The 12500-nt window shown below is 44.4% G+C and overlaps 1 protein-coding gene across 1 annotated transcript in view; it reads left to right on the plus strand.

Moving 5' to 3' along the window:
- The window catches only part of LOC121844799 (adhesion G protein-coupled receptor L3-like), a gene marked incomplete at its 5' end in the record, with an annotated part of 148366 nt that overhangs the window by 61595 nt on the left and 74271 nt on the right, over positions 1–12500 (plus strand). The window contains 1 exon segment of the mRNA XM_042315345.1: positions 452–490. Coding sequence (XP_042171279.1) covers positions 452–490 — 39 coding nt within the window.

The following is a 12500-nucleotide window of genomic DNA, read 5'->3' on the forward strand; positions in this document are numbered from 1 at the left end:
GGGGGAGGCAGGAGGAGGGGAGAGGCAGGAGGAAGGAGAGGCAGGAGGAAGGAGAGGCAGGAGGAGAGGGAGGCAGGAGGAGGAGAGGCAGGAGGAAGGGAGGCCGGGGGAGGGGAGGCAGGAGGAAGGAGAGGCAGGAGGAAGGAGAGGCAGGAGGAAGGAGAGGCAGGAGGAAGGAGAGGCCGGGGAAGGAGAGGCCGGAGGAAGGGAGGCAGGAGGAAGGAGAGGCAGGAGGAAGGAGATGCAGGAGGAAGGAGAGGCAGGAGGAAGGAAGCGCTTCCTAAATGGCTGTTTTGTTTCCTTAATGACTGACTGTTTCATTCACAGAGATCCTGTTCAATTAGTGCTTGGTAGAAGTAGCATATATTTTATATGTGTCTCCATGGTGTGGTTAATGACCTGTGTGTTGTGTGGTTATGTGTGGTGCTAACCAACCTGTCTGGGTTTACAGCTGCAGAAGAGAGAGAGGTTCTGCAGGTTTTTTCTCCAGGTATTTCAGCCTTCCTATCTGTCATATTTATTCACCTCCCTCAACGACAGCATGCCTGCTGCATATTGAAAGCATTGCACGTCAAGGCAGCGCTGTGCATAGAATCATAATTCTATGGTGCCGTGGTTTGGGTTGTCTTATCATTTTTTATTTGATATAAAACCCTTTGAAGAGTGAGTTCATTGACAGAGATATATTTTCGGAATGATTCTCTCTATTGTAGAATTCTGTTCCAGAACTCTCCAGTTCTATTCCATGAGGATAGAATCCTCAGCCCTCTGTGATGTCATCATTAGAACTACAGAGAAGGCTCCATTAATACAAGGTCTAATATGCTCATCAAAGGGTTCGCTGAAGGTTTTTTGATGTTGTGTTAGGTTTTTGTGTGTGTGCCTTTTTATATACAATTTTTTTTAATTAAAAAAGTTATATCTAGAACCTAAAACAATCCTTTGGCTGTCCCGGTTAGGAAAACCCTGTGAAGAACCCTTGTTGGTTCCAGGTAGAACCATTTTCGCTCCAAGTAGAACTGTTTTGGGTTCCATGTAGAACCCTTTCCACAGAGGGTTCTACATATAAACCAAAATGGTTCTACCTGGAACCAAAAAGTTTTTTTTACCTGGAACCAATAAGGGTTTTTCTTACGGGGACAGCCGAAGAACCCTTTTGGAACCCTTCATCGAAGCCAATCAATGTTGGATTCCTGTTGACTCTTTGATAAGATTTGTTTTTATCATCACTACAATGTTACTGTAAATCATTCAACTGGATGTTAATACACCTGTTAATACACCCTGCCATTAATACACCCTGCCATTAATACACCCTGCCATTAATACACCCTGCCATTAATACACCCTGTCATTAACACACCCTGCCATTAATAAACCCTGCCATGGTATTAATACACCCTGCCATTAATACACCCTGTCATTAATACACACCCTGGTATTAACACACCCTGCCATTAACACACCCTGCCATTAATACACCCTGGTATTAATACACCCTGCCATTAAACACCCTCATTAATACACACCCTGGTATTAATACACCCTGTCATTAATACACCCTGGTATTAATACACCTGCCATTAATACACCCTGTACACCCTGTATTAATACACCCTGGTATTAATACACCCTGTCATTAATACACCCTGCCATGGTATTAACACACCCTGCCATTAACACACCCTGGTATTAATACACCCTGGTATTAATACAACCTGGTATTAATACACCCTGCCATTAATACACCCTGGTATTAATACACCCTGTCATTAATACACCCTGCCATGGTATTAATACACCCTGCCATTAATACACCCTGGTATTAATACACCCTGTTATTAATACACCCTGCCATTAATACACCCTGCCATTAATACACCCTGTCATTAATACACCCTGTCATTAATACACCCTGCCATTAATACACCCTGCCATTAATACACCCTGTCATTAACACACCCTGTCATGGTATTAATACACCCTGGTATTAATACACCCTGCCATTAATACACCCTGGTATTAATACACCCTGTCATTAATACACCCTGCCATGGTATTAATACACCCTGCCATGGTATTAATACACCCTGCCATGGTATTAATACACCCTGCCATGGTATTAATACACCCTGCCATTAATACACCCTGCCACCCTGGTATTAATACACCCTGTCATTAATACACCCTGCCATTAATACACCCTGCCATTAATACACCCTGCCATTAATACACCCTGCCATTAATACACCCTGCCATTACCCTGCCATTAATACACCCTGCCATTAATACACCCTGCCATTAATACACCCTGCCATTAATACACCCTGCCATTAATACACCCTGGTATTAATACACCCTGCCATTAATACACCCTGGTATTAATACACCCTGCCATTAATACACCCTGCCATTAATACACCCTGCCATTAATACATTAATTACACCCTGCCATTAATACACCCTGCCATTAATACACCCTGGTATTAATACACCCTGCCATTAATACACCCTGGTATTAATACACCCTGCCATTAATACACCCTGCCATTAATACACCCTGCCATTAATACACCCTGCCATTAATACACCCTGCCATTTACACCCTGCCATACACCCTGCCATTAATACACCCTGTGCCATTAATACACCCTGCCATTAATACACCCTGCCATTAATACACCCTGCCATTAATACACCCTGCCATTAATACACCCTGCCATTAATACACCCTGCCATTAATACACCCTGTCATTAATACACCCTGTCATTAACACACCCTGTCATGGTATTAATACACCCTGGTATTAATACACCCTGTCATTAATACACCCTGTCATTAACACACCCTGGTATTAATACACCCTGTCATTAATACACCCTGTCATTAACACACCCTGGTATTAATACACCCTGGTATTAATACACCCTGCCATTAAACACCCTGGTATTAATACACCCTGGTATTAATACACCCTGCCATTAATACACCCTGCCATTAATTAACCCTGGTACACCCTGGTATTAATACACCCTGTCATTAATACACCCTGGTATTAATACACCCTGGTCATTAATACACCCTGGTATTAATACACCCTGGTATTAATACACCCTGGCATTAATACACCCTGGTATTAATACACCCTGGTATTAATACACCCTGTCATTAATACACCCTGCCATTAATACACCCTGCCATTAATACACCCTGGTATTAATACACCCCTGGTATTAATACACCCTGGTATTAATACACCCTGGTATTAATACACCCTGCCATTAATACACCCTGGTATTAATACACCCTGTATTAATACACCCTGGTATTAATACACCCTGCCATTAATACACCCTGGTATTAATACACCCTGGTATTAATACACCTGGTATTAATACACCCTGGTATTAATACACCCTGGTATTAATACACCCTGCCATTAATACACCCTGGTATTAATACACCCCCCCTCCATTAATACACCCTGGTCATTAATACACCCTGGTATTAATACACCCTGGTATTAATACACCCTGTATTAATACACCCTGTCATTAATACACCCTGGTATTAATACACCCTGGTATTAATACACCCTGGTATTAATACACCCTGCCATTAATACACCCTGGTATTAATACACCCTGGTATTAATACACCCTGTCATTAATACACCCTGCCATTAATACACCCTGTCATTAATACACCCTGTCATTAACACACCCTGGTATTAATACACCCTGTCATTAATACACCCTGTCATTAACACACCCTGGTATTAATACACCCTGGTATTAACACACCCTGTCATGGTATTAATACACCCTGTCATTAATACACCCTGTCATTAATACACCCTGGTATTAATACACCCTGCCATGGCTGGAGGCTGTGTGGTTGGGTCTGGGCCATCTGCTCATGTCATTGCATTTTTTTCCATTACGTTGTTATTTGCTATTTCTGTTTACTTCCTTCTCTGTTAATGTTGTTGATTCATGTTGATGCTGTGGACTCTCACTGTTCTCCAGAATCCCTCCTGAGATAACACTCTCTGGCATGTTTCTGGTCCACTAAAATCAAAGTGCACAACATCAAAAGGACCCCAGGGTCCTGCTCCTTGCAAATACTGTGTTACTCTGTCAGGCTTTTCTTTCTTTCTTTCTTTCTTTCTTTCTTTCTTTCTTTCTTTCTCTCTCTCTCTTCTTTCTCTCTCGCTCTTTCTCTCCCCTCTCTCTCTCTCTCTCTCTCTCCTCTCTCTCTCTCCCTCTCTCTCTCTCTCTCTCCCCTCTCTCTCTCTCTCTTCCCTCTCTCTCTCTCTTCTCTCTCTCTCTCTCTCTCTCTCTCTCTCTCTCTCTCCCTCTCTCTCTCCCCTCTCTCTCTCTCTCTCTCTCTCCCTCTCCTCTGTCTAATCTCTCTCTTTTTCTCCTGATGCCTCTCTCTTTTCCCTCTCTCTCTCTCTCTCTCAATGTCTAGACGTCAGCACCACTCAGCAGAGTCACATCACACGAGCTGACATACAGAACACACACACACACGCACGCGCACACACACACACACACACACACACACACACACACACACACACTTGAAAACATTGATGAGTCAGAATAATGTCAAAGGCTGCCATTCTCCATGTTGATAATATCAGAAAACACCTGGGCTGCTTATAAAATATTTGATAAATAACATCTCTAACTTAGATAATGAACCATGTCAGACTGCCTTCCTCTGTTACTGAAGAGGTTTTAATTAGGTACGCTAACAAATTATATCATCACTGCGTTCCTCTGTTACCGAAGAGGTTTTAATTAGGTACGCTAACAAATGATATCATCACTGCGTTCCTCTGTTACCGAAGAGGTTTTAATTAGGTACGCTAACAAATGATATCATCACTGCGTTCCTCTGTTACCGAAGAGGTTTTAATTAGGTACGCTAACAAATGATATCATCACTGCCTTCCTCTGTTACCGAAGAGGTTTTAATTAGGTACGCTAACAAATGATATCATCACTGCGTTCCTCTGTTACCGAAGAGGTTTTAATTAGGTACGCTAACAAATGATATCATCACTGCGTTCCTCTGTTACCGAAGAGGTTTTAATTAGGTACGCTAACAAATGATATCATCACTGCCTTCCTCTGTTACTGAAGAGGTTTTAATTAGGTACGCTAACAAATGATATCATCACTGCCTTCCTCTGTTACTGAAGAGGTTTTGATTAGGTACGCTAACAAATGATATCATCACTGCCTTCCTCTGTTACTGAAGAGGTTTTAATTAGGTACGCTAACGATATCATCACTGCCTTCCTCTGTTACTGAAGAGGTTTTAATTAGGCACGCTAACAAATGATATCATCACTGCCTTCCTCTGTTACCGAAGAGGTTTTGATTAGGCACATAAAGGCATAAACACATCAATTCTCTGATTGGAGATTTGTTTTCTGCAGCTCTGACAGTCTGATGAGAGGGTGTGTGTGTGTGCAGGTTTGACCCTAGCCTTTTAGGGGCCCTAAGCTAAATGTTGTTGGGGGACCACACTCACCTTGAAGGGCAAAACATTTGAGTGCCCCCCCCCTCTTGACGGTTGAGAGAAAAGTTTACGATACAACTGCCTGTAATTCAACACATTTTGACATGTGGTTGTAGAGAAAATGTGTAGTTGTTTAGCTACTCTCCCGTAATTCTACACATTTTGACATGACTTATCATGTTATTGATATCTGAATGAGAGTGACGAACAAAATCAATGGAGGTCCACTGGAGGTCAGGACCCCTGGAGGTCAGGACCCCTGGAGGTCAGGACCCCTGGAGGTCAGGTCCCCTGGAGGTCAGGACCCCTGGAGGTCAGGACCCCTGGAGGTCAGGTCCCTGGAGGTCAGGACCCCTGGAGGTCAGGTCCCCTGGAGGTCAGGACCCCTGGAGGTCAGGTCCCCTGGAAGTCAGGACCCCTGGAGGTCAGGACCCCTGGAGGTCAGGACCCCTGGAGGTCAGGTCCCCTGGAGGTCAGGACCCCTGGAGGTCAGGACCCCTGGAGGTCAGGCTCTGTGCTGCCAGTCGGTAATTCGACCATGATTACTACACGTTTGGATAGCTGGCTAGTTACAAAGACTCATTTACAAATCGTAAACATTTTAGCTGACAATAATTCAGGCTAATTCAGTTACTGTCAGTGACTGACCTTGGAGAAAACTGTTGATGCACAAAAAACACAATTAAAGTTCAACACGTGTATTCTAACTCTCAACATGTCCGCGCGTGTGTGTGTGTGTCGTGGTGTGTGTGTGTCGTGGTGTGTGTTGTCTGTGTGTTGGTGTGTGTGTGTGTGTGTGTGTGTGTGTGTGTGTGTGTGTGTGTGTGTGTGTGTCTGTGTGTGTGTGTGTGTCTGTGTGTTGTGTGTGTGTGTGTGTGTGTGTGTGTGTGTGTGTGTGTGTGTGTGTGTGTGTGTGTGTGTGTGTGTGTGTGTGTGTGTGTGTGTGTGTGTGTGTGTGTGTGTGTGTGTGTGTGTGTGTGTGAGATGAAAGGAATGGGCAGGCGGGTTGATTCTAATTATTTTAATCGTCGGGGTAATAATTAATTTCTATTTGGGGATACAGAAAGAACGGTTCATTTATTAGAAATTGTAAATTCATTCAGTGATCAGTTGGTATGGAAGAAACAGACAAAGGCTGACAGACAGACAGACAGACAGACAGACAGACATGAAGACAGGCTGACAGACAGACAGACAGACAGGCTGACAGACAGACAGACAGACAGACAGACAGACAGACAGACAGACAGACAGACAGACAGACAGACATGAAGACAGGCTGACATGAAGACAGACAGACAGGCTGACAGACAGACAGACAGACAGACAGACAGACAGACAGGCTGACATGAAGATAGACAGACAGGCTGACATGAAGACAGACAGACAGACAGACAGACAGACAGACAGACAGACAGACAGACAGACAGACAGACAGACAGACAGACAGACAGACAGACAGACAGGCTGACATGAAGATAGACAGACAGGCTGACGTGAAGACAGACAGACAGACAGGCTGACATGAAGACAGACAGGCTGAGAAAGGCTGACAGACAGACAGACTGACAGGGAGACAGACAGACATGCAGACAGAAATACAGACAGACAAACAGACATGCAGCCAGACAGACATGCAGACAGACAGACATGCAGGCAGACAGGCTGACAGACAGACATACAGTACCATTCAAGTTTGGACACACCTACTCATTCAAGGGTTGTTCTTTATTTTCAGTATGTTCTACACTGTATAATTATAATGAAGACATGAGAACTATGAAATAACACATATGGAATCATGTAGTAACCAAAAAAGTGTTAAACAAATCAAAATATATTTTATGCTCTTCAAAACAGCCTCCATTTACCTTGACAGCTTTGCACACTCTTGGCATTCTCTCAACCAGCTTCACCTGGAATGCTTTTCTAACAGTCTTGAAGGAGTTCCCACATTTGCTGAGCACCAGTTGGCTGCTTTTCCTTCACGCTGTGGTCCAACTCATCCCAAACCATCTCAGTTGGGTTGAGGTCGGGTGATTGTGGAGGCTATGTCATCTGAGGTAGCAGTACATCACTCTCCTTCTTGGTCAAATAGTCTTTACACAGCCTGGAGGTGTGTTGGGTCATTGTCCTGTTGAAAAACATATTATTGTCCCACTAAGCATATGTACATTATGCCTTGAATCTATTCTTCCACGCTCAGAAATCTGCTAATTTTATTCTCTGTCCCAATGCCAGAGAAAACCAGTTCTTATAGCCTTTAGCCATACCCTTATCCTACTCCTCTGTTCCACTGGTGATGTAGAGGTTAACCCAGGCCCCCAGCTCCACTCCCATTCGCCAGGCTCTCTCATTTGTTGACTTCTGTAACCGTAACAGCCTTGATTTCATGCATGTTAACATCAGAAGCCTCCTCCCTAAGTTTGTTTTATTCACTGTTTTAGCACACTCTGCCAACCCAGATATCCTAGCTGTGTTTGAATCCTGGTTTAGGAAGGTCACCAAAAACCCTGAAATTTCCATCCCGAACTACAACATTTTCCGACAAGATAGAACTGCCAAAGGGGGCGGAGTTGCAATCTACTGCAGAGATAGCCTGCAGAGTTCTGTCACACTATCCAGGTCTGTGCCCAAACAATTCGAGCTTCTACTTTTAAAAACCCACCTTTCCAGAAACAAGTCTCTCACCGTTGCTGCTTGTTAGCCTCCAGCTGTGCCCTGAACACCATATGTGAATTGATTGCCCCCCAACTATCTTCAGAGTTCGTACTGTTAGGTGACCTAAACTGGGATATGCTTAACACCCCGACCGTCCTACAATATGAGCTAGATGCCCTCAATCTCACAGAAATTATCAAGGATAATACCAGGTACATCCCTAAATCCGTCACCATGGGCACCCTCATAGATAACTTCCTGACCAACCTGCCCTCTAAATACACCTCTGATGTCTTCAACCAGGATCTCAGCGATCACTGCGTCATTGCCTGCATTCGTATTTGGGTCCGTGGTCAAACGACCACCCCTCATCACTGTCAAACGCTCCCTAAAACACTTCAGCGAGCAGGCCTTTCTAATCGACCTGGCACGGGTATCCTGGAAGGATATTGGCCTCATCCCGTCAGTAGAGGATGCCTGGCTGCTCTTTAAAAGTGCTTTCGTCACCGTCTTAAATAAGCCCCTTTCAAAAAATGTACAATAAGAACAGATATAGCCCCTGGTTCAACCCAGACTTGACTGCCCTTGACCAGCACCAAAACGTCCTGTGGCCTTCTGCATTAGCATCGAATAGCCCCAATGATATGCAATGTTTCAGGGAAGTTAGTAACCAATATACACAGTCAGTTAGGAAAGCAAAGGCTAGCTTTTTCAAACAGAAATTTGCATCCTGTAGTACTAACTCAAAAAGGTTCTGGGACATTGTAAAGTCCATGGAGAATAAGAGCACCTCCTCCCAGCTGCCCACTGCTCTGAGGCTAGGAAACACTGTCACCGCTGATCAATCTACGATAATCGATCATTTCAATTAGCATTTTTCTACGGCTGGCCATGCTTTCCACCTGGCTACCCGTACCCAACAGCTGTGCACCCCCTTCTCCTTCGCCCAAATCCAGACAGCTGATGTTCTGAAAGAGCTGTGCGAAATCTGAATCCCTACAAATTAGCTAGGCTAGACAATCTGGACCCTTTCTTTTCTAAAATGATCAGCCAAAATTGTTGCAACCCATATTACTAGCCTGTTCAACTTCTCTTTCATATCGTCTGAGATCCCCAAAGATTGGAAAGCTGCCGCGGTCATCCCCCTCTTCAAAGGGGGAGACACTCTAGACCCAAACTGTTACAGACCTATATCCATTTGTCACGATTTCTGCCGAAGTTGGTCCTTTTCCTTTGTCTGCCGGCGTTCGGCGGTCGACGTCACCGACCTTCTAGCCATCGCCGATCCACTTTTCATTTTCCATTGGTTTGGTTTTGTCTTCCATCACACCTGGTTCCAATTCCATCAATTACATGTTGTGTATTTAACCCTCTGTTCCCCCACCATGTCCTTGTCTGTAATTGTTTGTTGTAGTGCTTGTGCGACGGTATGCTGGTAATGACCGGGTTTTGTTTTGTTTGACTCATTTATTGTATTATTCTGTTGACGGTGTTTTATGGTTATTAAACACAACTATTTCTTATGAAGAACAGAAAGGCCCGCACAGTTTACGCTCCTAATTCACTGCTTTATTGATGAACTATTTCTTAAGAAGAACAGGAAGGACCGCACATATAAATTAGTTTCCGCTCTCCTGCGCCTGACTTCTCTTCCGCCAGTAGCATCGCATTACACCAATAAGAAGAAGAACAGGAAGGCCCACCAATAAGAAGAAGAAGAGGAAGGCCCACCAATAAGAAGAAGAAGAGGAAGGCCCACCAATAAGAAGAAGAACAGGAAGGCCCACCAATAAGAAGAACAGGAAGGCCCACCAATAAGAAGAAGAACAGGAAGGCCCACCAATAAGAAGAACAGGAAGGCCCACCAATAAGAAGAAGAACAGGAAGGCCCACCAATAAGAAGAAGAACAGGAAGGCCCACCAATAAGAAGAAGAACAGGAAGGCCCACCAATAAGAAGAAGAACAGGAAGGCCCACCAAGAAGAAGAACAGGAAGGAAGAAGAACAGGAAGGCCCACCAATAAGAAGAAGAACAGGAAGGCCCACCAATAAGAAGAAGAACAGGAAGGCCCACCAATAAGAAGAACAGGAAGGCCCACCAATAAGAAGAAGAACAGGAAGGCCCACCAATAAGAAGAAGAACAGGAAGGCCCACCAATAAGAAGAACAGGAAGCACCAATAAGAAGAACAGGAAGGCCCACCAATAAGAAGAACAGGAAGGCCCACCAATAAGAAGAAGAACAGGAAGGCCCACCAATAAGAAGAAGAACAGGAAGGCCCACCAATAAGAAGAACAGGAAGGCCCACCAATAAGAAGAAGAACAGGAACAATAAGAAGAACAGGAAGGCCCACCAATAAGAAGAAGAACAGGAAGGCCCACCAATAAGAAGAAGAACAGGAAGGCCCACCAATAAGAAGAAGAACAGGAAGGCCCACCAATAAGAAGAAGAACAGGAAGGCCCACCAATAAGAAGAAGAACAGGAAACAATAAGAAGAAGAACAGGAAGGCCCACCAATAAGAAGAAGAACAGGAAGGCCCACCAATAAGAAGAAGAACAGGAAGGCCCACCAATAAGAAGAACAGGAAACCAATAAGAAGAACAGGAAGAACAGGAAGGCCCACCAATAAGAAGAAGAACAGGAAGGCCCACCAATAAGAAGAAGAACAGGAAGGCCCACCAATAAGAAGAACAGGAAGGCCCACCAATAAGAAGAAGAACAGGAAGGCCCACCAATAAGAAGAAGAACAGGAAGGCCTGCACCTATAAATTAGTTTCCACTTCTCTTCCGCCAGTAGCATCGCATTACACCATCCTTCCCTGCCTTTCTAAAATGTTACAAACAGATCACAGACCGTTTCGAATCCCACCATACCTTCTCCACTATGCAATGGGGTTTCAGAGCTGGTCAGGGGTGCACCTCAGCCACGCTCAAGGTCCTAAACGACATCATAACTGCCATCGATAATAGACAGTATTATCGAATATCCGTCATCGACCTGACCAAGGCTTTCGACTCTGTCAATCATCGCAATCTTATCGGCAGACTCAACAGCCTTGGTTTCTCAAATGACTGCCTCGCCTGGTTCACCAACTACGGCCTCTGGCAGTCTCTATGGGGGTACCACAGGGTTCAATTCTCGGGCCGACTCTTTTCTCTGTATATATCAACGATGTGGCTCTTGCTGCTGGTGATTCTCTGATCCACCTCTACGCAGACGACACCATTCTGTGTACATCTGGCCCTTCTTTGGACACTGTGTTTAACAAACCTCCAAACAAGCTTCAATGCAATACAACACTCCTTCCGTGGCCTCCAACTGCTTTTACATGCTAGTAAAACTAAATGCATGCTCTTCAACCGGATGCTGCCCGCACCCTCCCTCCCGACTAGCATCACTACTCTGGACGGTTCTGACTTAGAATATGTGAACAACTACAAATACCTAGGTGTCTGGTTAGACTGTAAACTCTCCTTCCAGACTCACATTAGGCATCTCGAATCCAAAATTAAATCATGAATATGCTTCCTATTTCGCAACAAAGCCTCCTTCACTCGTGCTGCTAAACATACCGCCGTAAAACTGACTACCCTACCGATCCTTGACTTCGGCGATGACATTTACAAAATAGCCTCCAACACTCTACTCAGCAAACTGGATGCAGTCTATCACAGTGCCATCAGTTTTGTCACCAAAGCCCCATATACTACCCACCACTGCGAACTGTATGCTCTCATTGGCTGACCCTCGCTGCAGATTTGTCGCCAAACCCACTGGCTCCAGGTCATCTATAAGTCTTTGCTAGGTAAAGCCCTGCCTTATCTCAGCTCACTGGTCACCATAACAACATCCACCCGTAGCATGCGCTCCAGCAGGTATATTTCACTGGTCACCCCCAAAGCCAATTCTTACTTTGGCCGCCTTTCCTTCCAGTTCTCTGCTGCCAAATGACTGGAACGAATTGCAAAAATCACTGAAGTTGGAGACGTATATCTCCCTCTCTAACTTTAAGCATCAGCTGTCAGAGCAGCTTTCCGATCACTGTACCTGTACACAGCCCATCTGTAAATAGCACACCCAACTACCTCATCCCCATATTGTTATTTATCCTCTTGCTCTTTTTGCACCCCAGTATCTCTGCTTGTACATCATCATCTGCACATCTATCACTCCAGTGTTAATGAATATTTTAATTATTTCACCTCTATGGCCTATTTATTACCTCCCTACATTTTCACACACTGTACATAGATTTTTTTCTAGTGTTTTATTGACTGTACATTTGTTTATCCCATATGT

The sequence above is a fragment of the Oncorhynchus tshawytscha genome, unplaced genomic scaffold (assembly GCF_018296145.1).
Source record: "Oncorhynchus tshawytscha isolate Ot180627B unplaced genomic scaffold, Otsh_v2.0 Un_contig_14949_pilon_pilon, whole genome shotgun sequence".
In the NCBI taxonomy this organism is placed as follows: domain Eukaryota; kingdom Metazoa; phylum Chordata; class Actinopteri; order Salmoniformes; family Salmonidae; genus Oncorhynchus; species Oncorhynchus tshawytscha.